The sequence below is a fragment of the Sceloporus undulatus genome, chromosome 4 (genome assembly GCF_019175285.1).
Source record: "Sceloporus undulatus isolate JIND9_A2432 ecotype Alabama chromosome 4, SceUnd_v1.1, whole genome shotgun sequence".
NCBI lineage: Eukaryota > Metazoa > Chordata > Lepidosauria > Squamata > Phrynosomatidae > Sceloporus > Sceloporus undulatus.
This window is the reverse complement of record NC_056525.1, coordinates 62,086,309-62,110,264: the sequence shown is the minus strand read 5'-3', so window position 1 is coordinate 62,110,264 and position 23,956 is coordinate 62,086,309. Positions and strand designations below refer to the sequence as shown.

Here is a 23,956-nt window from a genome sequence, read left to right as displayed (position 1 = left end):
AGATTAACTTCACATTATTTCACGTTAATTGCAACATCGTGTGGTAAACTTTGGGCATTTCTGGGTTTTCTTTGGTTTAAATCTAGTTTACCTCCCGTTTTCCCATGGAATCTCACTAGTGTGATAAACTCCTAATTTTGGCCTGTAAATGTTTATTGACCTACACAAATTTATCTGACTAAACAGAAATATAGTTTTGCAACTTTTTTTATGCCAACCATTACTATTTGCTGTTTCAGTGAATCCACAAAGCTCATGACATGCTGTGTTGTGCAACAAAAGAGACTGATACCTATTATGACTTGAGAAAAATGTATTCATGATTATTTTTCACAAAACAAAAAGCAAGAACAAAGAATATATAACAATATATATTGTTCTAAGAAAACCACAAAGAAGTGCTAATATTTGGGTTGCTTGTACTTGTGATTTGGTATATGGCGGTGTGGGAATCACGAGATCCTACAGATCTTCTTGGACCACAGCTCTCAGCCTACCTCACCATTGGTGTGGCTGGTTTTGGCTGTTGGGAAATGCAGTGCAATAACATCTTAGGACTGCATCATTCTCACCTTTAGTATCAATTTTCACTTCATTAGATAAGAAGTAGAGAAAAGTGAACAAACTGAAGAGGTGGATAGTATAATACAGAGATTACAAAATCCTTGTTAGCTCTGATTATAGGTATACAAAATGCTAGTTAGTGCTGATTTAAATGCAGTGTATCCATCTTCAGAGTTAATCTGTATGAGGCACATTTCACTGAGGATGATTGCAACATTTGCACTGACTTTGAAAAGTTAGCCCTGGTGGGCAAGGCATATTGAAAGCTCTCTTATTGGCACACATATAATACTTTGTGCTATCTTGTAGGTCAGCATAGATTCCATCATCCTTGTCAAGACAAAAGTTCTCTGCTATAGGCTGAACAGGTTTTGGTGGATCTGGTCTTGAATTTTCACCTGAAGTTGGAGGTTTGGGATTTGGAGGCAGATCTGTCAGAAGAATAACATAAACTGTTCAGCTGTAATCCAGGCATTTTTTTAAAAAATGTAAACATCTGGTACACAATAATCTCTAGAGTGATATCTGCAGCTCACACTCATTTTTAGCCTCTGGCACCATAGGTAAAAACTGCCCCAGATATGTATGATATGTACATTCAAAATTCTGTGCATCTTTATTTTTAGAATGCTACTGAAAATTCAAGTGCTGTCTGGTTCTGTCCCCAGTTATTCAGTTCAGGAAAGGTGGGGTATTAAGGTCCAAAATATGAAAAAGGTTAAATTTCATTGAAATGTAATGGCAATTTTAAATTGGTCACGCATCCACACAAACATTTTGTACCATGTGTTTTAACAGAAAAGTTATTGTGGGAATTTGGCATAAGGTGCTTGGGAAGCTCCTGCACAAGACAAACTCATTCCCAGCTCTTAGTTTGGTAGCAAATATACTTAGAGGACAGAAATTTGCTTTCCCTAGTCATTACATTGCAGATCAGATGTGCTACATAATAATGTTATGACCTAACTGTTCAATCCAATCATTATGTCTCCTGTGATCATGGCAATGCTGTGAGTGAAAAATAGTATAACTGCCAGCTGCCCCAAATTTGACTTTATACATAAGGATGACGTGTGACTACTTATCCACAATCATAGAGCTGGGATGCATCTACACTGCAGAATTAATACAGTTTGACTTTAACTGGCATGGCTCAATGCTTTGGAATTCTGGGATTTGTAGTTTGGTGAGCTATTTAGCCTTCTGTGCCCAAGAGCTCTGGTGCCACAACAAACTACAAATCCCAGGATTCCATAAGGTGGAGCCATAATAGTTAAAGTGGTGACAAACTGCATTAATTCTGCAGTGTGGCAGAAGCCCTGGATAGATGGGAAGTAGAGTTGAACTGAATATAGAAGAATTTTCAGCACTTTACTCAGCATCAAAAGATCTCCTCTTGTGATTAGATTACAGTGGTACCTCGGGTTACGAAATTAATTCGTTCCGCGGCTAATTTCGTAACCCGAAAAACCTTCGTAACCTGAATTGCCATAGGCGCTAATGGAAAAAATAGCTCTCTGCTGCCCTCCGGTGGCGGAAAATAGCGCCGAGGTTTTTTCGTAACCCGAAAAAACCTTCGTAAGCCGAAACAATAAATCCCTATGGGATTTTTTCGTATCCCGAAAAATTCGTAAGCTGGGTAATTCGTATCCCGGGGTACCACTGTACTGGGAGAGGGAGCCTTTACCTAAACAAAAATAATTGCCCTCCTTAGAAATCAGCTTTATTTGATCTCTGTGACATCAACAAGTAGCAAAATCAGACTACCTGTGTAGTATCATGATGGCACCATGTTCACTATGTGAACCTGTTTACTGAGGGTTCTTTAAGAAGGAGCCCATCCCTCCTCCATCGAAAACTAATAGTGAACCAGCAAGAAAAGTGGAAAGCAGCTGAATGAAAAGGTTTTAAAAGTATTTGTATTCTTCAGATTTAAGGGAGAGCTCTGGAACTATTTCTGCTTCCCCAAAATATTATTTAATCTCAGACATCAAAGAGAACCGATGACATTCTTTGTTCATCAATGAGAACAAATGGTGAAACCTATTGTTGGTATAAACACATGCACCAACTGATGAATGGCAGGGAAAAATGGAGAGCTAGATAGTCCCTGGATCCCCTCCCTCCATATTTGCTTAGATATATGTACATAGGCCTTTTCATCATTTACTCCTTCAGAGAAGACAGCAAATTATCTTTGCTTTGTAGTTTTTTGTGGGTTTTTCGGGCTATGTGGCCATGTTCTAGAAGAGTTTATTCCTGACATTTTGCCAGCATCTGTGGTTGCCATCTTCAGAGAAGATTCTTCTAGAACATGACCACATAGCTTGAAAAACACACAAAAAAGCTATGGATGCCAGCCATGAAAGCCTTTGACTTCATATCTTTGTTTTCTTTGTCTGAGAAATGGCTTGCATCAAATTTAATTATGTTTGATAGTTTACTACTGCACATAATAGCCAGCGTTGGGAGTACATATGGTCAAGTACAGCTTAATTCTTTTTCTTTTTCTTTATCTTCTATTTTGTTGTCAGATGGATTTCCTGTTACCAGAACATCCAGAATAATTCCTCCCATTCCTACCATAAGCTTGATTGGGCTACTCCATTGTGCTGTGGTTAGCCTAAATACTGAAAAATCCTCCACCCATAGCATTCCAGCCAATCCTTTGTAGTGAGGCAGGGTCCTCCAAAGCTAAGCTTTCCTTCAGAATCTTTTATGGATAATGAGCTATCTCTTCATAAATCTGAATGGTGGAAAATTTAGGTCAAACAAGAAAAAAAGTGCTCCTTCAAAGAGCATGTAGTTAATGTTGAATTTGATACCAGTAATTTAGAACGCTTTAAAAGTGAATTGGTAATCAAATTCAATGGCGATCATTGGAAACTGGGCATGATGGCTTTATGATACATCCCAGATCAGAGGCAGCAGGACTCACTTAGTAGGAAACACCAGTGAGAGAGGATACGTGTACTCATGTGCTGCTTGTGGACTTCCCTGCAGCATCTGATCGGTTACTTTACAAACAGGAGGCTGAACTAGGAAGGTGTTTGGTTTGGCCCAGCAGGGTTCTCCAGACTACATTTTTGTACGGGGAGGGAAGGCAACCTGTGGTTCTCTGAATGAGATTATGTTTGGCATCATCTTTCATGAGCTCCAGCCAGTGTGGCTAATGGATGATGAAATTTGTAGTTCAGCAGCATCTGAACACACAAGCCACCCCACCCCACCCCCATCTCTCTTACTCAGCTTTGATCAAACATTCCTGGCTGTGCCAGGTAGAGAACAAGAAAAATATAACACTTCAGTGCATTAAGCAAACAGGTTTATGAAATCCTACCCAGCAGAACAAATGGAAACTTGGAGACTGCTTCAAGAGAGATACTTCACCTTTCCATTGATGTCTAGTCTGGTTTTATTCTCACCTTATTGGTGCAACCAACTATTCATTTTGACCTTGTAACATAACAGAAAGTGTTAGTAGAGCATAAGAAAGCTGGGTAAATATTTAGTTTCACACAAGCTTAGTGACTGAATGATGGATTCAAGGACAACAAGTGTAATAACAGCACATTCACCTTTGAGGCCCAATTCTCTTCTAAGAGTCTGAAGAAGTGGAAATTTTCCCTGATTGCAAAAAGAACCACTGAAGTCGTCAAGATCCATGGCCCAAACCATGCCACCTCCCAGATTGTTTTGCTTCAAATATGCAACCTGAATTAAAGAGAAATTAGGAATTATTTCTAAGGCTTGTGGTTAGAATACTGTAATAAATATGGTTCAAGACTGACTCAGTAGTGACACAGTATCAAAGCCACCTATGGCTTTGCAAAATAACTTTTTGTCTACAAAGGGGATTGGGTGGGTTTCTTTCTTTTTTAAAAAGAGATTTGGGTTTCAATTGTGTGTGTGTGTATATGTGTGTGTGTGTGTGTATGCAAGTATGCATATATGCATGCGTGCACACACACAATTTTGTGCGCGCACACAATTTTGTGCACTTCCATATGTTGAACTGTCAATAGCTGCTATAATTAATAAATTCAGTTCATAGAACTTTGCTTTTAGTCTGCAGCCTGAAAGAATCTGGAGGGCAGCTCTGCTAAAATCTATCTATCTATCTATCTATCTATCTATCTATCTATCTATCTATCTTCTGAGATTCCAAATCTATAGCATTCAGAGATCTGAAGATTCCCCATTGTTTTATATGTTCTCTCTTACAGTCAAGTCCAAGAGGTACAAAACTGTGAAGTTGCAGAGCTTCAACATTCAGTAGCTACAGTGTGTGCATTCATTAAGAAAGAAATGCTTATGATAACTTGTAACGCCCGTATATATTAAACATGCCGTAGAAATCCTACCTTTAAAATCACTCTTAAGTTCCATAGGGGTTGACTTCCACATAGCATTTTACAACAGATAAAGTGACCCATAAATACCCTCTCTGGATAGTATGTCTAACATATGTAGGCATTTCTAGACATAACATTTCTTGTGCTCTGTAAGATTTTTCTTAACAATAGATACATTTACCTTAGTTTTAAGGCTGTTCTCATCATCATACCCTATCCACTGGTTTCCTTTGAAAGAGTATGGAACCTTCTGTTGTTCAATCACTTTTGTGGTGGCTCCTGCTTTAAAGGTACAAATCTGAAACAAAACAAATTGGGTTATGGTGATATTGAGAGATGCTTGAGCTAGGACAGATGTGGTTTGACTATTTAACCATTGTGGAGGTTTAGAAACCAGAAATGCCAGCAGTTTGTGACAAGCTTAGAAACAGGAAAAAGACTGCATCTGTTTTCTTTTGAATATTTATTTTTATCTTTGTAAAATGTTGTTGCATTCACTCATGACTTGGACTATCAATTTGGGTTGCCTGGAAGAAATACAGAATCTTGGCTTTGATAAAGAAATCCTAATATGGATGTTGTTTATCTAGTTTTGGGCCAAAGTTTTTACTGAAGGCTATTCAGACACATTTGATGGAGGTGAGTGACACAAAAAGGAGATCTGAAAAAGGAACTGTGTTGCAAAAGGGATCGTTGCAAAGGATTAACTTTCTACTGCTGCCAGACTTCTTATGGAAAGAAAAGCACAGAAAATTTTCTGCTTTCTCTTTTTTAACAAAAAAATGTTTCATTACTGATTCTTGGCAGCACTTCTGCCCTTTTCCCTGGGAATGCTAACAGTTGTGGCTTAAGTGATGGCAGTATTGTTCTGTTAAAGAAGGTAACAGAATATCTTTGTCTCTCCTTTTAAGATGGTAAGCTCCCACCCCCATATTCATTGATTTCACACATACCAGAATAAATCCTGGAAATGCTCCTCACACACTCGTGACTTACAGATGGTCCCACAAATGTGAATGTGCATTTATGTTTGTGGCACAGCACTAGAGGTGTTACTGTGAAAGATAATCACTTTGTGCTTGTTCCTTGGACAAGAAAAGAAGCAATCCAAGAAGCGGGTAGACAATTTAGCTTCCTTGACTACTAAGAGCGATGTAATCCAACCCCTGTGGGGCTGCTGTAGGGTCAAAATGGACTGAATACACTTTTTGGGAGAGGTGTATAGCTAGGATAATTTTCAGAAGGTGTTGCAAGCTAACATAGCCTCTCTGGGGATTTGTTATTGTAGCATTGAAATTTTGGACATTAGTATGTTTGAGTATGTCAACTCAAACCGGTATATTTATACATAAATGTAAATTATACAGAATACCAACAAGCCTCCAATAACTTCAGGGCAAAGGAAACCAGACTTGGGGAGGTGCTGCAGTGTTCGATTTTTCACTTTTTGAAGAAATATGACAAGCCAGGCAAGACAGACAGAGACAGACAGACAGACAGATGAGTGATAAATTCTGACTACCTCATAATAAGACAAGAAACCAGCCTCTCTTGTGTAAGTTCCAGCTGTCCCAGGCCCTGAGGCTGGTGCATTAACTCCAGTTTGTGAGGAAGAAAGAGTGAAACTTCGTCCATAGAGAGGAATTCCCAGAATAATCTTCTCTGCTGGTGCTCCCTTGCTTTTCCAGTATTTCACAGCATCATCCTTGATGGAATAAGTAAGGGAAAAAACATGGATTTTGTTGATATTTAACCAATATTTTTTTTCTTTTGTAGTTCCTTTTATACCATAGGCTTCTAGTTTCTTGAGCAAAAGGTTCAAGGGGTATTTGGGAAAGGCACATGAGGAATGAAGCTGGCTTCACATTGAATGAGTCACCTGCCGGAGGAGTTCTCCTTGAGCCTGTGGTTTAAGGAGATTATCACATACAAATGGGATAGGGACGGGATCACTCCCCTATCCTTATCCCATCATTAACCCATCAGTGACTGCTATAGTGCAAAAGGCTTTCAAATTGTAGTGCTGAGTCCACCATTAACCCATCATTAAAGCAGCATTGCAATAACACAAACGTCCGTTAATGCAAAATGCTAGTCAATGTCTAATGACAGGTTAATGATGGGTTAATGATGAGATCGGTTCAATGTCTTCTGACAGTCTTTTGTGCAATTGCGATCAGACAGGTTAATGACAGAATCTCCATGACGTTGTCTGAAAGTCCTTCCCGCGATCGCATGGGAAAGACAGGATAGGAAGGAACATAACAAGGATGGGATAACCTCCATGTGATAATCCCCTTAGTGTATTTTGTTCCCCAGCTACAGGATTTTACAGCTTTTGAGAATAACAGTGCAAGGAATTGCAATAAGAAGAAGTGGAAGACTCCACTGAATTCACAGAGCTTCACATCCAGCCTCTTGTATTCCAGTCACTTTCACCTCCTACAGCAATACTAAATCTGAGCAAGAAAGAATAGGTAGCTTTGTATACAAAGGTGTAACCTCCATATGTCAGAATAATCTTTCTTGGTTCATGGATACTAAGGGTATGGAGCACTAGGAAAACATCATGACACTATTGTTGTTATTGTTATTGTTATTGTTATTATTATCCCGCCCTTTCCCCAAAACTGGGGCCCAGAGCATCTTATAAGATTAAAACCGTACAATTAAAAGCATAGAAAAGTGTTATATTAAAGCAGAATTAAATTATTACAATATTAAAATAGATAGTATATAAAAAAATAAAATATGTTTTAAAAGATGCAAGTGTTTAAAATATATGTAAAAGAATACAACACACAGCTGAATGCAGACATTCTGGAATAACAGTTTGTTGTCACATTCATCACTGGGTGTAATGTAAAGCATACCTTCTTCATCAAAGGTCAAAGTGGCTTTGCATTTTTAAAAAGAGTGTGTTTATGTGTATTCTAAAACACACAGTTTAAAAGAGGTTGGCTATGAAGTTAATTTCATTTTTTTAAAATCTGAATTTTGTAGTGCATTTTAGGTAGTTCAAGACTACCTTTTTCTCACTGGAATACTGTTTTTTCCATTTGAAACATTTGTAGTGTGTAAACAATCTTCTTACACACCATTGGTTAATGTGATTCAAAGTGGCAAAGTTCTTTCATTTTATTAAAGAAAAGATTTCACCTGATGAGCAACTGGGCATAAGTGAGACATATGCCAGTTCTAGTAGTTTTGTGACACAATGTTCTGACGTTATTTGTTACTGCATTCAGTGTCGATACACAAAAGGGCCACTGAATATCTTCCTTCCTTCCCCAAACTTAGTGAATTATTTTGTGAATGTGAGCTACAAATGCAAGAGTGTTTAAAATGAAAAAAACTAGATTGCCAGTTCCAAATTGGTTTTGAATCCCATTTCCCCAGCTCTCTATTTGAGAGACTAGGATGACCTAAGATGTAGTTGGAGGTGACAGACATGCAGCTCAGTTTACACTCATGAGGCATAAGTTTTAAATGAATAGGAATAGAGAGAGTTAGACCTCCACATGTTGCTAGAGTATCTTTCTCTGTTCAATCTATGCTAACCTTCCTTATGAATTGTACGCTTGGGGTTACAGATGTTACCTTTTCTCTTGATACTCTAAGAAGGAAAAAACATATTGGATTTGTTCCAAAAGCAGAAGGTAAGCATGGCTCCCTTACTCTTCAGTGTAGTTAGTTACTAAGAACTAGGTTGATCTTAGCTTTCTATTTGAATGTATTCCTCTTATAGCAATAGCAATAGCAAGTACATTTCTATACCGCTTATCAGTGCACTTAAGTACTCCCTAAGCAGTTTACAATATGTAAGCTAATTGCCCCCAACAAGCTGGGTACTCATTTAAGCAACTGAGGAAGGATGCAAGCCTGAGTCAAGCTTGAGCCCTTTTGCTGGTATTGAACTCACAACCTTGTGAGTGGCCGCAGTACAGACATTTAACCACTGTGCCACCAGGCTCCCTAATAAAGATCAAATTTCTTATTCAAACAAGAAAGCAGACTTGACATGATGTGATTGCATTCCAGAGAAACAGGCAAAATCATTAACCAGCCTAATATTCAAAGGGACCTGAACCCACAATGATATACATAGTGAAACTCTGCTATTGGTTACCACATACAGTGTCAGGGTACAGAGGGCTGACATGTCCTGTGAACCGTTCCCAAGATCCATGAAAGTCATATGTCATGAGGTTAATGAAATCCAGAGACCTATAAGAAGAAAAAGAGCCAATCAGGGATGAAAGGAATAAGAATTTTGAGTTGGCTGCGTTGTGTGGTATGATTTGCCAGCCAATGAAGGTGGAGTTCATGGATTAAACTTGTGTAAGGCAGGCATGCTTGCTCATGGACCGTATTCTCAACTGTGTCTCCCCTTGGCCCATGTATCTTTGAGAATACTCACTGTGAGATTTTGTCAACTTCATAGCCACTATCGGTGGTTTGCTTCCCAGCTGCTACAGCAGCAGTCAACAACAGCTTTTCTTTGCCTGTCCGTTGGGCTTCTGACTGGAATTCATTCTTCATTTCCTAAGTGAGATTGTTAAATTGAACAACAATATTAGCTTCTTTTTTAAAGTTAAAAAATTCAGTATTGAAACACTGTAAATAGAAAGAATGCAGAAAAGGTATTTCAGAAATGGGATTCTATATGCAGATGAGGCAACAATGTGACATCATGTTCCCTGGAGTTGTTGAAAATCCAGGATGCTGGTTCCTTATATTTTTGTTCCTTATACTTTTTATTATAGAGATTTTTAACCCCTTGTTCCACATACTGGGCCAAGAAGGAAGCAACTCTGCTTTGTCTGAGACCCACTTCATTTTTCCAAACCTTTAGCTGTCTCCCCATTGAAGAGCAAGATCACCCTTTCCCTCATTCTACGGTATATACTAAAACTGACAGAGCTGCCAGTTAAATTATACTTCAATCTTGTGATAAGATAGATTCTTCCACTACATCTGAGGGTAGCAGATTAGTTCAGGGGATAAAAACAAGCTAGAGGGAGGAGTGTGTCTGGACGAAGAACCAGGGGGCTTCCATTGCTGCCTCACAGAATCTGCTGCCTGACACAGACATCTCAATCTGCCTCATACTAGGGCCAGTCCTGATTCTAGTGGGCACTTTCCTGTTACCTGTTTCCTTTGGTACTGACTAATAGACTAAAGCATTATCATTGAGATTTTTCTTGGGTGTTAATGTAAACTGTGTTTTATGTTGTTTTTATTGCTGATTTTATTGTATTTGGATGTTTTAATTATGTTGTTAAACCGCCTTGATCCTTGGAAAGGCGGTATATAAATAAAGTTTTATTATATTATTATTATTATCATCAGTTTCTAGATGTTGTTTCTTATTCCTACTTCACTTCTGTTTTCTCCTCATCTTTTCTGCCTTTCCAGCAGCTTGCTTCTCATTTCACCCTTTCACGCAGAAAATAGCATCCATCTTCTCTGACCCTCCCTGATCTTCTACTGCCATGCATATAATTTGCCAGGGGAATAAAACTCTGCAGGCAGATTTGGCTTACATTTTGTGGTCATACGCTGGGTTTTATCATACCTGAACTAATGAAGTGAAGCGCATTTTATCCTCTGCAGGGCTGCCTCTGGCACCAGGATATTCCCAGTCTAGGTCTAGGCCATTAAAATCATACTTCCTTAGGAAAGAAACCACTGATTGAATAAATGTCTGACGATTGGTAGGAGTGGCCACCATGGCTGAAAACCTAGCATGAAAGTTAGAAAGATAATAATTGCTTTGATTAGTATACATGACAGGGTCTTTTTAGCGATGGCACCAAGACAGTAATATACTCTCCCTACCATCCTGGAGATCAATAGGACTCTTCATGTGACTGCTGAAGACATCCCCTCCCTCTACCAACAGAAACATGTTCCAGTATGTTCTTTGCTTCACTGCAAGGTCACTTTGCCTTGAATAATTTACCCCTCCCTATTTTTAATCCCCACTTTCCTTTGTCCTAGTTTGCATTTTTAAATCCAAATTTTACCATGAGACTGAGTGTGTAAATTAGTCAGATTTAGGCATTTTCCCCTTCTTTCCCTATTCTAATCCCAACTTTTTGATTTTTGATTTATTTGGTATATTTGAAGTAATTTTCAGGAACAGTCAAAATACATTCCTGGTCATTTAACCTCACACCTTATCCACTACAACATCTAGAACAGCGTAGAGAACCCTAGGACCTGGCATCAAATCCTAGGGCCCTTTCACAGTACATAATTATAGCACTTTGAGTTTACTTACACTGCTATAGATGCATCCTATGGAATTCTGGGGTTTGTAGTATGGGCAGTCATTGGAGTGCTCTGGCTGAGAATTCCGAATACTTCCCAAAGCTACAAATCTCAAGATTCCATAAGATATTTCTATGGCAGTTAAAACAGAATCATACTTCAAAAGTATGAAAGGGCTCCTTGTCTGGCCTTCTGAGATTCCCAAGAAAGCCATGCTCCCTTCATCATGACACCATTGTTTTATGGTTCCTCGGTTTTGAGTTATCTCTTCCCCTCACTATTCTCAAAGAGTGATATGTCTTCTCTTAAGGCTTAGCTACTGGCAGTATTAGTGGTCTTTTTGCTCCCTTCTGGTTGGCTTGGCCCTTTCCGCTTCTTAGGAATAAAGCCCCTAATAACTTCTCTAAAACTGAATATGGTACTTAGTCAGAACGGGCTAAGAACTGCCCTTGATCTAGAACAAATTGTTGAATGGAACAACTATAAATGGTACACGTATTTCATCTAGTGGAAACACAGTGCAAGAAGGAATTGCATTCCTATGCCTGTAAATATGGTGAATAAACAAGTAGAGGACATGGCATGGGAAAAATGCCTTTTTGTATAACAGTTGCATAATTACACAGCTCAGGACACTGAAAGGGAGTTCTTAATGTCAAAAAACAGTAGCAGCTGCCAGCCAACAATGTCACCTTCGGAAGAACAGATCTCTAATCGGAGCTGGGGGACAAATCAAGCAATGAGCAGTACTATATGTGATGGAAGAACAACTTTCCATTAGCTTCTGTCAAACCACAGAAAAAACACAGCAGCTCAATCCATCTTTCCATTCTGGTACTTTGCTTCCATAAAACATGCCACAGCTCTGATTTGTCTCTAGTGAATTGATTTTAAAAGAGGGATGGGGTGGGTGGGATGAAATAATCCAGAATATGTGACTATTCTGAGAATATGCCCTCTTTTTTCAGAGTTAATGTTCCAACATTTCTTGCATTTGCTAGATGGATTAGAAGGACTGACACTAGTGAATAACATTTTCAACCTTGAAATTAACATTGAAAATATATCATGAAATGGAAGATTGGAGCTAATGTGCATATTACTCATTATTTCAATTTCATGGTCTGAAACTGTCAGGCTCAGGGGGGGGGGGGTACAGCATCACTAAAAACTGATAATTCTAAAATACGTTGGCCTACATCTCATGGCTAGTCCCAACTAAAGTAGACTCATTCAGTCAGAGATTTGCTAGTCAGAACCTACACTGATTCCATTGATTCAACTGAGATTCTCTTCTTGGATCTAACAATTGTATGCAGGCTATTGGGATTTAAAAAACAAAAACAAAAACAAAAAACTCCTGCTTGCTGGAGAGATGGCCTTTTTTTCTGTCTCATTTTAAAAATATGACCTTGTGATAAAGTACACAATGGGTGGGTTGTAGAGAATGCTGTCTTTGTGTGGAGACAAAGTTGTGCTAGCATCTGAGCTGAACTGGTAGAGCAGTTTTCTATGGAAGTGGACAGATATGGCTTTCTTTGGTCTATCCTTTGCTCCACCCTACTGTTAGAGATCACTCCAGTACTTTATGCTGGAGTAAATGTAGTTTAGTGGCTTGAGTGTTGGACTACAACTCTAGAGACCAAGGTTCGATTCCCAGTTTGGCCATGAAACCTACTGGGGGATCTTGGCCAAATCACATGCTCTTAGCCTCAGCGAAGGCAATGTTAAACCTTCTCTGATTAGATCTTCCAAGCAACTGCCATTATAGGTTCACCTTAGGTTGCCATAAATCAGAAATGACTTGAAGGCACACAACAACAACAACAACAACAACAGCAACAACAGCAGCAGCAGCACCAAGAAGATTCTGACAATTATTTGCATCTGTGGAAATTAGAAACTTAACTTCAAATAACAAGAAGAGCTAGGGACCTAGAATTCTACCAGGAGGTCTGTAAGTTACATAGACATTATTGTGAGAGGGAAGCAATATGTTGCAGAAAGTTTCTTGTTGAAAAATCCCACCCGCTCCCCAACTTACTTTGCACTACCAAATGTCCATCCACCAATAGCTAACAGTGTCTTCAATCCTGGATTCCTAGACAGGAAAGGGGAAAGATTAGAGTTCAGTTTTTTAGTCTTGTAAATATGTCGTACTGTACCTCATAAGTTCATTTTCCTTGGGCTGCCATGCAGCACTGCTACACATGTGCAAGCAGGTTTCTAGACACAGTTGGACTGCAAACAGTGTGCCAAAATGACATATGTCTCCACTGTTCCCTTTGCAGTCTGACCTCTGGGCCTGGGAATATGAAACATTTCAAAAACTTAAAATATCATTCCTCCAGGTAGTCAGAAAGAGTAGAGGAAGGCAATCACTTTATCTTGCTTTACCCTCCCAGCCAGAAAGCTGATTTGTGGGATTTTATATTTTTGAAGTGATTCTTGTGCAAGCCTTTGGGTGAGTGTTTGGATTATGAAATCACTTTGAACCAAAGGAAACTCTCTGTTTCTATAGAAAGGAAATATACATGATGTGACATCAAGAATGAAGTTCATATCCTTAGGATAAGAGGTTAGAACTGTTATCCACTCCTGCCTACAAAAAAGACAAGATATCTGGGCTGTCATTAGCTGCACTTCTTTGCTCAGTATCTGGAACCATTCACTTTATTCTCTAGGAAACAGCAAAACAGTACAGGTTGAAACTTCACCCTGCATTAACTGCACAGCATGCAATTAAATGCCACTTCCTCTTTACTCTAAAGTAAATATGAGGCCCTGATTTGGATTGGAGCCAGCATTCAGGAACACGGTATATATGTTAAAAAATTTTCCATCTATTTCTGCACTCTGAAAAATACACACACCTGCATGGACACCAACTGGCAATTTTGGGCCTTTTCATACTACATTGTTATCATACTATGATTCCATTTTAACTATCATGGTTTGCGTTTTAGGGAGAAGTAGTTAGCATTCTTGGCCAGAGAGCTGTAGTGCCTCACCAAACTACATAATAGAGGATTCCCTAGAACACCACTGTGACAGGTAAAGAGTAATAATGACATGATAACAGTGTAAAATGAAATGGCCCTTTGTCCCTCAGTATGAACTAAATCATTCCTGGTGCTGAATCACTCTTCATTGTAAAGTAATTGCTGGTGATGGTGAGAATCTATTATTTTTGGATTCACCTCAGAATTTACAGAGAATCAACAAATCAATAAATGGAGTAGGGCACAACACATGATAATCTGAGAGAAACAACAACAACAAAACACATTTTTAAGCTTCCTGATGTATAATTCATTCAGTGTGTAGTAGAATAAAAAACAGGAGGGTTTCAGCATCAACATTTAGACAACATTAAGGTGATCCACTGAAATGAAAATACTTTCCATCTAAAATACCAAAGAACTTGAATGAATGACAACCATTGCCAGTAAAGGCAGCTGGTGGCAGGGAGAATATCGAATCTGCTCTGGGGTTTAGTCTAAAATTTTAAAATTTATCCAAAGTACTGAATTTATTTTTGGGATATGGTTCAGCACCTTGGACTGCTACTTTAAAGCACAAAATCTGTGGATTCATTGCCCCACTGATATGGAAGCCGCCAGAAAGGACCTTAAGGAGTCTGCTGAGGAAGTGAAATGGGCCATCCCCATAGAAACCAGTCCACCTGCTGGCCCTATAGCATGGTGTGCTCCCCTTAATGAATAAGACATGTGCAGGTGTTGAGCTCCTTCTCATAAACAGGAACCCTAGGTCTCCCATGGTTCCTGATCACAAAGAAGAACTGTATATGCCATGGCACTTTTTCATTACTGGAGAAGGCTGGCCAAGTGGCCAGTGAGTATAGCAGGGCTACTCCCTCCCCCTCTTTCCAGTCATACTGCCTTCAGTGAACAAGTGAGGAGACTTTAGGCCTAGTTTTTAGAAGTGGAATGAATAGAAGATGATAATCAGAAGTGATCTAAGACATCTGGCTGCCTGGTTGTGGATAGCTATTGGTGTTCACTGCAATCAGCATTGCATCCAAGGGTAGCTGCTAGTTGCTTTAATGTCCTTTATCCTGTAGTTTAAAGGAGCTATCCAAGATACTGAATCTATTTGGGGGCTACGGTTCAGAATATTGATGTCCCCTTTAATCTACTGTCCCAGTGACACTGCAATCACCTGCTAACATTGTAACACTTTGCTGCTCCTTCATGATAACTAGAATCAGCTGCCATAAGTAGCTGCTTCAATATGTTTAACAGTAGTGCCAGGCTTGATGATATGATCTCATTACATTAAATGTAAGAGTTGTCTTGACCATGTTTCTTCCTTCAGATCTCATTAAGCTAGCTGCTATTCTTATGTCCATTCCCTAATTGTCAGAAAACTGGTGAAATCATGCAATGTGACATCCCAGTCCTAGGAATTTCCATAAAGTCCTTGTTCACCCTAGCATTTTTCATACTTCTTTTTGAGATTATTGAAATCCTGGTAGAGCGTCTCATCATTCCATTCCAGGGTTGTGATCCTGTTTTCATTCATTCCCACAAATGCATAAATGAGATGAGTGCATACACTGGGGTCAATGTCGCTCGGAAGGAACCGCCCATTGTCTGGTCTGTACTGAGCCCAGTTGGTGAAATAGCAAACCAATTTGAAAGCAAAACCTGTGAAAATGAGACTGTATGTGAAAGACATCCCAGCATTAGTAATATCATCCTACCTTCCCTGATCCTGAGATATTCGCCTCTTAAAGCTTTGGCTTTATAAATGGACATGCTTAACAAGAGATTATTTGGAACTAATGGCTAGTATGCTATTAATGTGCATAGAAGTAAATCTCACTTATTCTATTCTCACTTTTTTTGATCACTGTGGAGTCTGGAATATCCTACATCACTCATGCAATGACCAAAACCCCTGCAAACTCACCTTTTTCATGCTGCCCTCCCCCTTTCTAACCCAACCATGTCATGGCTGATGGAGAGAGAGAAATGTCTGAGAAGTGTCTAGCTATGCCCCTATAGCCAGATGCATAATGATGGTGCAATCTTCTCGGGCTTCTGCAGGACCCTGGAAGATCACAGAGGATGCCTTTACCATTGTGTGTTTGCCTATAGGAATGTAGCCAGATGCTTTTCAGATGTTCCGTGATCTCCGCCTGCCACAACATGGCTGTGTCAGAGATGGGCAGTATAAATTTACAGGGAAATGAGACAGAAAACAAGAGACATTGCAGAATTCTACCTACAAAACATCAGTGTTACATCTCTGCAATTCAGGATCTCCAACCAAGAGATCCAACCAAGAAAAAAAAAATCCATGTCCTCATTTTCATTTTATGTTATGTAATCAATGGATAAATAATATACTTGCAGCAGATTCTAGAGGTGTTTTTCTTTACCAGTGGTATATGGTAAATTCTGAAGCAAGCTCCATATTGACAGTCCCTATAGGAATATTCATAGATAAGAATCCAAAAATGCAGGTTACTGTTTTGATCTAGGTATCTAATATCTAATCTATCTATTGCTGGTGGGGAAATTAATTTTCTTTGCAACCACTGTGCAAATTGCATCTACACTCAGATGAAAAAGAGCAATCCAAAGGTGGTGGTAGTATGGCATGAGTGTCCTTGCTAAACAGAAGATCCAAAGTCTTCAATCCTGTAGGAGGTGGCTCCATCCCATCACTGTTCCCAACCCATCTTTGTAGAACAATGGAAAGGAAGAAAAAGATAATGGATATTGTTCACATTTTTAGAATTCATACAGCAGTGTCAAAGCTTTCAGCTGGTCCTAATATTACTTTTTAACTCTAGCTCTGTTTGAACTTTCAGCCTGGAGAGAGAAAATTAAATGCAGGAGCATGAGGTACGATCATGCATGCTGGACATAAACCTTATGTCGCAGTGTGTTGGACCTTTAAAGTTCAGACTTTACAATGGTGAGTGGCAAAGCACCCATATGTGTTCTCATGTAGGTCTGAAAACTTTCTTTATCAGCATCGATGACTACACAGAGAATTCTATTGGCATTTAAACAAACATAAATAGACCTGCTTTTTAGAACTTGCTATTCAACTTGCCTACTGAAGGGGTCAGACCTGGCATACACTGACATCTATTGGACAAGGATAGTTTGGACTGTTATGTATCCTACTCAGAGATATCAGAAAAGTTACTTTGGGGACTACAAGTCCCATAATTCACTATCTAGTGTGGTCAATGACCATGATGGGTGAAGGTTTCTGCAAGTTGTAGTATAAAAAATATCCTCCTGCTCTGCCCACTCACCTGTTTTTATCCATAGAAGAAACCAGAGACATATTTCCAAATGCTGAAAATATCATTATTTTAATAGTTAAAAAGCCAAATACATTTTGGTATTTTATGCTCTCAAAACCTTCACTGAAAAGTGGCCTTTCACTTGTCTAGTAAATGGTGTGAGAGTCCCTGGTCCAGATATTTCTGAACTTGGCTTCTAAACAGACACCGAGAAAGGTCTACACAGGCAAAAATGAATAAATCTTTAAAGAAAAGAAAAAAAAAACACCCTAATAAAATATCCATCTTTTGTTTTGAGATGTATTTCTAGTTTTTTCTGTGGATTCCAGAGTCTGCTTCTTTTACTCACATGTTTGGACTATCCTGTTCAGGCTGAATGCCAACTGCAGGACAGTGCGGAATTTGTAATCTGCAATAATACTTGTACATAAGGGTATAGCTATACATGTCCCAGTTTGGCAGAGACAGTTCCAGTTAATCTTCTTTTGTTCTACTTTTTCAGCTGCTTTTTAAAAGTCCCAGTTTTGCTTTCCTCCTTTTTTCCCATTTGTCCTCAAAATGCAAAAGTAGCTTACACTCAATTAATTTAGTGGGAGAGAAGAGAGGAGGGGGCAGAATCTTGCTTTTCCCAGTAGGGTCAGGCAAAAGCAAACTGCTGCAGGTTGTCCTAGCTTGTGTGTTATTCACCATTAATAACCTTTGCTATCTTAACCACACTCTCTTGTTGCTGGGCAACATGTGTCCAAGTTTTAATCTGTAAAATATGGGAAGGTATTTAAGGATGCCACATTCCAGATGTTTTTCTTCACTTCTCTCTGTTTCTGGAAAGTGTTGCTGCAGCTCCTGCCCCATAACTATATTGATCTGGTGAAGGCTGGCCGTTGGTCAAAGGGAAAGACCTTTCTGTGGTGATTCCCTCCCTCTGTCAGTGAGTTGTGCCATGATACCCAGATGGTCCTTCAGGACCACAAGGGAGCCTGATTTAGCTATCCTTTAAATTCCCTTAGAATGAATGCACCAGAGCAATGTTAGTTTAGGGGCATTGTGGGAAATTAAAAAAGGATTGTTAGATCCATCTCCTCTAGAGTTGGGCTAAGAGTGTCAGTGTTTTTAAGGAATGTTCATGGCAGGTATCAGACAGACTGCTTGGGTTTGGGCAGCTACCCAGGAATGTCAAGTGCCAATTACTGGCTCTCTTCATACCCTTTGAAACGTAGATGGCTCTAAATAGGAAAATGTGGAGTTCAACAAATCCAAACCTTAGTCTATTGTTTTGTCTCTATTTTTGATTAGGAAACGGGGACTCGTGGAATTTTACTTACTACTGTGAAGAAACAGCAAGATGGATAAACCTAGAATAAAATAAGAAAAGTTAGGTAGACGAATGATTCTATTGCACTCATCATGACAAATAACATTATTGTTATTATAGACATTTCTATGACTTTTCTTAGATGAATCCAAAATGGATTGTAAAATAAAACACCAATACCAAATTATACGCCAATAATTAAAAGCATGAATCCAAAAATATTTTCAAAATTAAAAATACAAGTTAATTTAACAGTCTGAATAACATCAAAATGTGTCATATTACAATCAGAGCAGCAATGTGCTTTTTTTTTGGAAATATAAAATGATGTACCAACAAAATGTAACCCTTTATAACCTATCGAAAATACACAAAATGGAAGATAAATGATGTGATTACTGTACTTTAGAATTGTTTTTCTCCATATTTGAATGGTAACTGCCTTAATGTGTTTTTTTTTTTTTTTGGCAAAGAATTGTTCATGAATGAATTCCATTATGTTTCACTATATAATGGGCCCTGGGGTTAAGTTCTAGTACCCCTGTGAATATCAAAATCCATGGATGCTCAAGTCTAATTATATGCAATGGCATAGTAAAATGAGGTCCCTTATATAAATTTACAAAATCAAGGTTTGTTCTTTGGGTTTTTTTAAAAAAAACCAACGGTGTGGATACAGAATCTGTGAATACAGAGGACCAACTTTATTCCATTTAATTGTATATGCATTCTTTCAGAGGTCCGTGCTGTGTGCCTTCAAGTCGTTTCCAACTTGTGGTGACCCTAAGGCAAACCTATCAAGGGGTTTTCTTGGCAAAGTTTATTCAGAGAAGGTTTTATTTTGAAAGGAATTCATTGATTTAATTTGGAACCTCTTTAAGGAAGATAAAATATTTATTGGAATTAAAGGAACAGTTTTACTGTGCTTTCCTTCAAAGGATGGTGACATTCCTTTTGAAAAGCACAAAAATCTTTCAAAATATGGGATATTTCAAAAAAACTTTCTCTCCTTTTATCAGTTGCTCATCTTTATTACAGAGGTGACTCTATGTACCTCACTTATATTTCCAGTATTTATATTTAGCCATTTTCCCCATCGAGTAGCTGTCTTCTGAATGTGCCTTCACTTGACAAGAATGGCATTTTTTTTATGTTACAACATGATTCTCTACACTTTGTTCCCAAAACTGATTATTTGAACTGATTTTCAGAGAGTTTGTAAACAGGAAGGGAACTATTTAAAAAGTGTGCATTTGTGTGTGGGAATTCCAATGAAAGGCCAAGCTAATGGTTGAGGAATAAGCTCCAGTCTTATATTCAGGGGCTACTAAGGACAAAGGTCAGATATCCCAGCTGGGACACTGTACAGTTTCAGTTCAGTTCCAGCTATAGCTATTTCCATGTGCCAAACAGAATGGCCATTCAAGAAGCATTATAATGTTTACACAGACATAAGACCATTGAGTTCATTGAGGCTTAAGGTGCATCTACACTGTAGAAATAACACACTTTGACACCACTTTAAGTGCTGTAGTTCCAGCCTATGGAATCCTGGGGTTTGCCTTTACCCTTCTCTGCCAAAGAGTGCTGGTGCCTCACAAAAGTGTTATTATTGTTGTTGTCATTGTTGTTTATTTATATAGCGCTGTAGATTTACACACAGCACTGTACATACAAATAATAAAATTGATAAAAATGAAACCCGCCAATGGCGTACATTTTACAAAATACATATAAAACAATAGGTAATAATATGAGATAGAATTAGATAAAATAAGCAGCAACAATTAAAAACATCAAAATCAAATATCAAATCAAATATCAGATAAATAATCATACAATGCCTGGGAATGCTTCCCTGAACAGGATGGTCTTCGACTCAGTTTTAAAACTGGCCATCCCCCAGATCCAGGCCACAGCTGGACAAAACTACAGATCTCAGGATTCTGTAGGATGGAGCCATGGAAGTTAAAGTGGTGTCAAACTGCATTATTTCTACAGTGTAGATGCATCCAGAGTCTCAGAAAAACTACTAGAACATTCCAACAATACTTTCATGTATAAGTAGAGAGAACTAGGAGAACCATCTGCTAATCTTTAAACCAAGGATGGGGAACTTCAGGCCTAGGGCTGAATCAGACACTTCTGCATTTCCCCATATAGCCACGTGCCTTTCCCAATGTCTCAATTCTTTGATTGTTTCCCAGCTTTTGCACATTCTGTTCACATCTTAAAAGTTCAAGTTGTTTAAACTAAACTAAAATAGGCTTGCAGTTTTGCCCTATGTTTTTGCCTTTCATCCCAGCCAACACTTAAATGCAGCCCTGAGAAGTTCTCTGAAATACAGAGGAGTCTCTCAGTCTGAAATATGTTCTCCACCCATGCTTTTAACTAAGAACGAATAGCTGCCATTTGCTGGTATGGCTATGAATGTACTTGAAAGTCATTCAGATAGAGGACACTGTGTGACAAGTGGCTGTTTCTAACAGAAAAGGCAATGTCAGCCATTTTTGCTTTTTCTCCTGTGAGGATATGCAAAAGGAGGCTCTGCTTTTAACATCTGCTGAAAAGGGAAATTCAACCAATGTGTTTCTTCTTCAAGAGGTGCGTCACTCTGCTATTTTGGGATGAATTAATCCCTTGGCTCAAACCATGGGCCACTCGTATGTTCTTATCCCAGAATAGCAAAATGCACTATTTGAAACTTTCTTCTTGATTCCAAACCTAAGCATGTTTTTTATTCAGTGGTGACTGGTGATTTCTAAACCAGTGGAGTGGTGAATCGACCACAGATGTTAATTCAAATTTTAAAGGCACTTCCAAAGTCCTAACCCCAAATTAGGTTCAGCACTTTGGATAGTTCCTGCAAAGTTCATACTAAAATTGACTTGGGCGGCACCAGCCAATAATACATTTTTCTGGGAACTTTTCTGTAAGATTCTTGATCTAGTCCCAAGTAAACAAAGGGCCCTTTGCAGATTTTCCTTCAAATATTTTTTTCTACATGTTTGTGTGAACAGCTACTACCATTTTGTTCCTTTCACAATGCCCTGGAAAGAAACTAGAAAGTTTATCGCACCGCAACAGATTGGGAATGAAAAGGGTCAGGAACGAGTGTGGAACGAGTGGGGGACACATTTTACCGCACACAAAAGTCCCCATTCTGTTCCATTCTCTTCCGTTCCATTCCCCATCCATCCTACAAGAGGGAATTTTTGAGAATGGTTGCTGAACCGTTCTCAAAAATCGCCTCCTGTAGGACAGATGGGGGACAGAACAGAAGGGAAGGGAATGGAATGAGGACTTTTGTGTGCGGTAAAATGCATCCCTCACATGTTCCAGCCCCATCCCGGCCCCTTTTGTAATGCACAAGGCCTGTTCCAGGGGCCTATGTGATAAACTCTTAGGTCTGGGACAATGATGTGGGTAGAAATTTAAAAATAAAAAATAAAAAATGAGTGTATTAAATAATGTGATCTGATTCAGCACATTTTGGTTATTTGTTATATTCAAACACATTCAAAGCTTTATATACAACTTATTTTACTGCAATATTTGTAATGATGTTTTAAAAATAGAATGTAATTTCCTTATAGTTAACAAAAAATAAATAAATAAGGACATACCATGCAAATGTGAAACCACAGATAATAAGAAACTGTCTTGGAATTAATGACTTCCAGTGAAAGTTTACTATGCTGGAGGACCTAGATAGGGACGTAGCCGGGGGGGGGGGGCCTTTGGGGCCGGGCCCCCCCTTCCATTAGAAAAATGAATGGTGCGTGCTGCTGCGCCGCCACACCCAAGCATCATTATAACGGTGGCACTTAGTCTGGACTTCCTAAAATCCGGGCTACGTCCCTGACCTAGAGATTACTAGAAAGAACAGGAATCTCTGGGTCTTCTAGTGTGATTCTACAGTCAACTTTTGCTAGAAGTATACCATAGATTCACACTGGAGGACTTAAAACATACCTAGAGAGAACATATTTTTTCAGATATGAGTAAGTGAAACTGTGGGTACCAGTTTTGAAGATACAGGGGTGGTACTGTATACCTGAAAGAAGATTGCTCTTTTTAGGACACATATCTAAAGAGATATGTACAGGATATATCTTGTATCAATAGTTTAACTTTCTTTTGTTAAGGTATAACTGTAGTACCTTCAGTTTCACTCACTCACTCTGTGCACTACTTATCAGTTCCATTTAAAGATGAAAAAAATATCTGATTCAGTACAAGAAGTTGTACATTCAGTTTCACTGAAGGATGGATGTGAGTCTATAGGCACAGGTAATTTATCATATTTTTCATGACTAAAGTGTATTTGTGATTGATTGAAATGCATAAGATTTTGAAAAAATCTAAACAAGCTTAGCAGTACATTCATTTTTTAGTGTGTCCCTCTGAACATTAGGGTTTGTCAACACAGATCTCCTTAAAACGATAACTAGAAGTTCATATCTTATGGTTAACCTATCTAACATGACAATACAACAGCCCAGGCAACTATAGATGAACATATCTATATCTATATGATATATTAAAAAATTCCACAGACAAATATACCATTAGAACCTCACATCTCTGAAGCAGGGCACTTGAAGAATACAAGATGGTGATCAGGCTACCAAAACAGTGGTTGCAATGAAGATGCCAGGAAGAAAAATGCCAGTCTGCCAGCTACTTATGAAATACTCCATTCTCCAAATTGATGGAGAATTCTTCTTTCTGGAAATTCAGTGAAGTATCCCCATCCTTAATTGCTCTGTCCACAAATAGGGTGAAGATTTTTAAGAGACCATCCATGCACAGTTGAAGTTGACCCACTTATTACAAGTACAGGACCCTTACAATATTTATCTTTGAATTTGATTACCAATATTCTAGATCTGTCAGACTAAGCATACGTGGCAATGCAATCTTATTTAAATGGTAGCTTTTCCTTTCTGAAAATGTTTGGTGAAGTTGGTCTCTCTCCCTCCAAACTGCACCCAGCAGACTATCTAAATGAATGAAATCTAGCAAAGCAATTCAATAACACCTGACAGGTGCATGCTATTGAATTCAAACTTACCTCCCCAAAGGAATATTTGTCCCATGCTGAGTTCAGAAGCCCTCAGCTATCTCACTGAGGATCTCTGTATGCAAAATTTCTCC

The 23,956-nt window shown here is 38.7% G+C and overlaps 1 protein-coding gene across 1 annotated transcript; it reads right to left on the bottom strand.

Moving 5' to 3' along the window:
- Positions 1 to 305: 305 nt before the first annotated feature.
- Positions 306 to 23,956, bottom strand: LOC121928694 (chitotriosidase-1-like). Its single transcript, XM_042463770.1, has 11 exons — positions 23,874 to 23,956; positions 18,807 to 18,836; positions 15,664 to 15,865; positions 13,240 to 13,296; positions 10,498 to 10,663; positions 9,340 to 9,464; positions 9,056 to 9,146; positions 6,442 to 6,624; positions 5,101 to 5,217; positions 4,143 to 4,278; positions 306 to 995 (listed from the first exon to the last, which is right to left on the bottom strand). The coding sequence occupies exons 1-11, from the start codon at positions 23,896 to 23,898 to the stop codon at positions 760 to 762; spliced, it is 1,368 nt and encodes a 455-aa protein (XP_042319704.1). The 5' UTR covers positions 23,899 to 23,956; the 3' UTR covers positions 306 to 759.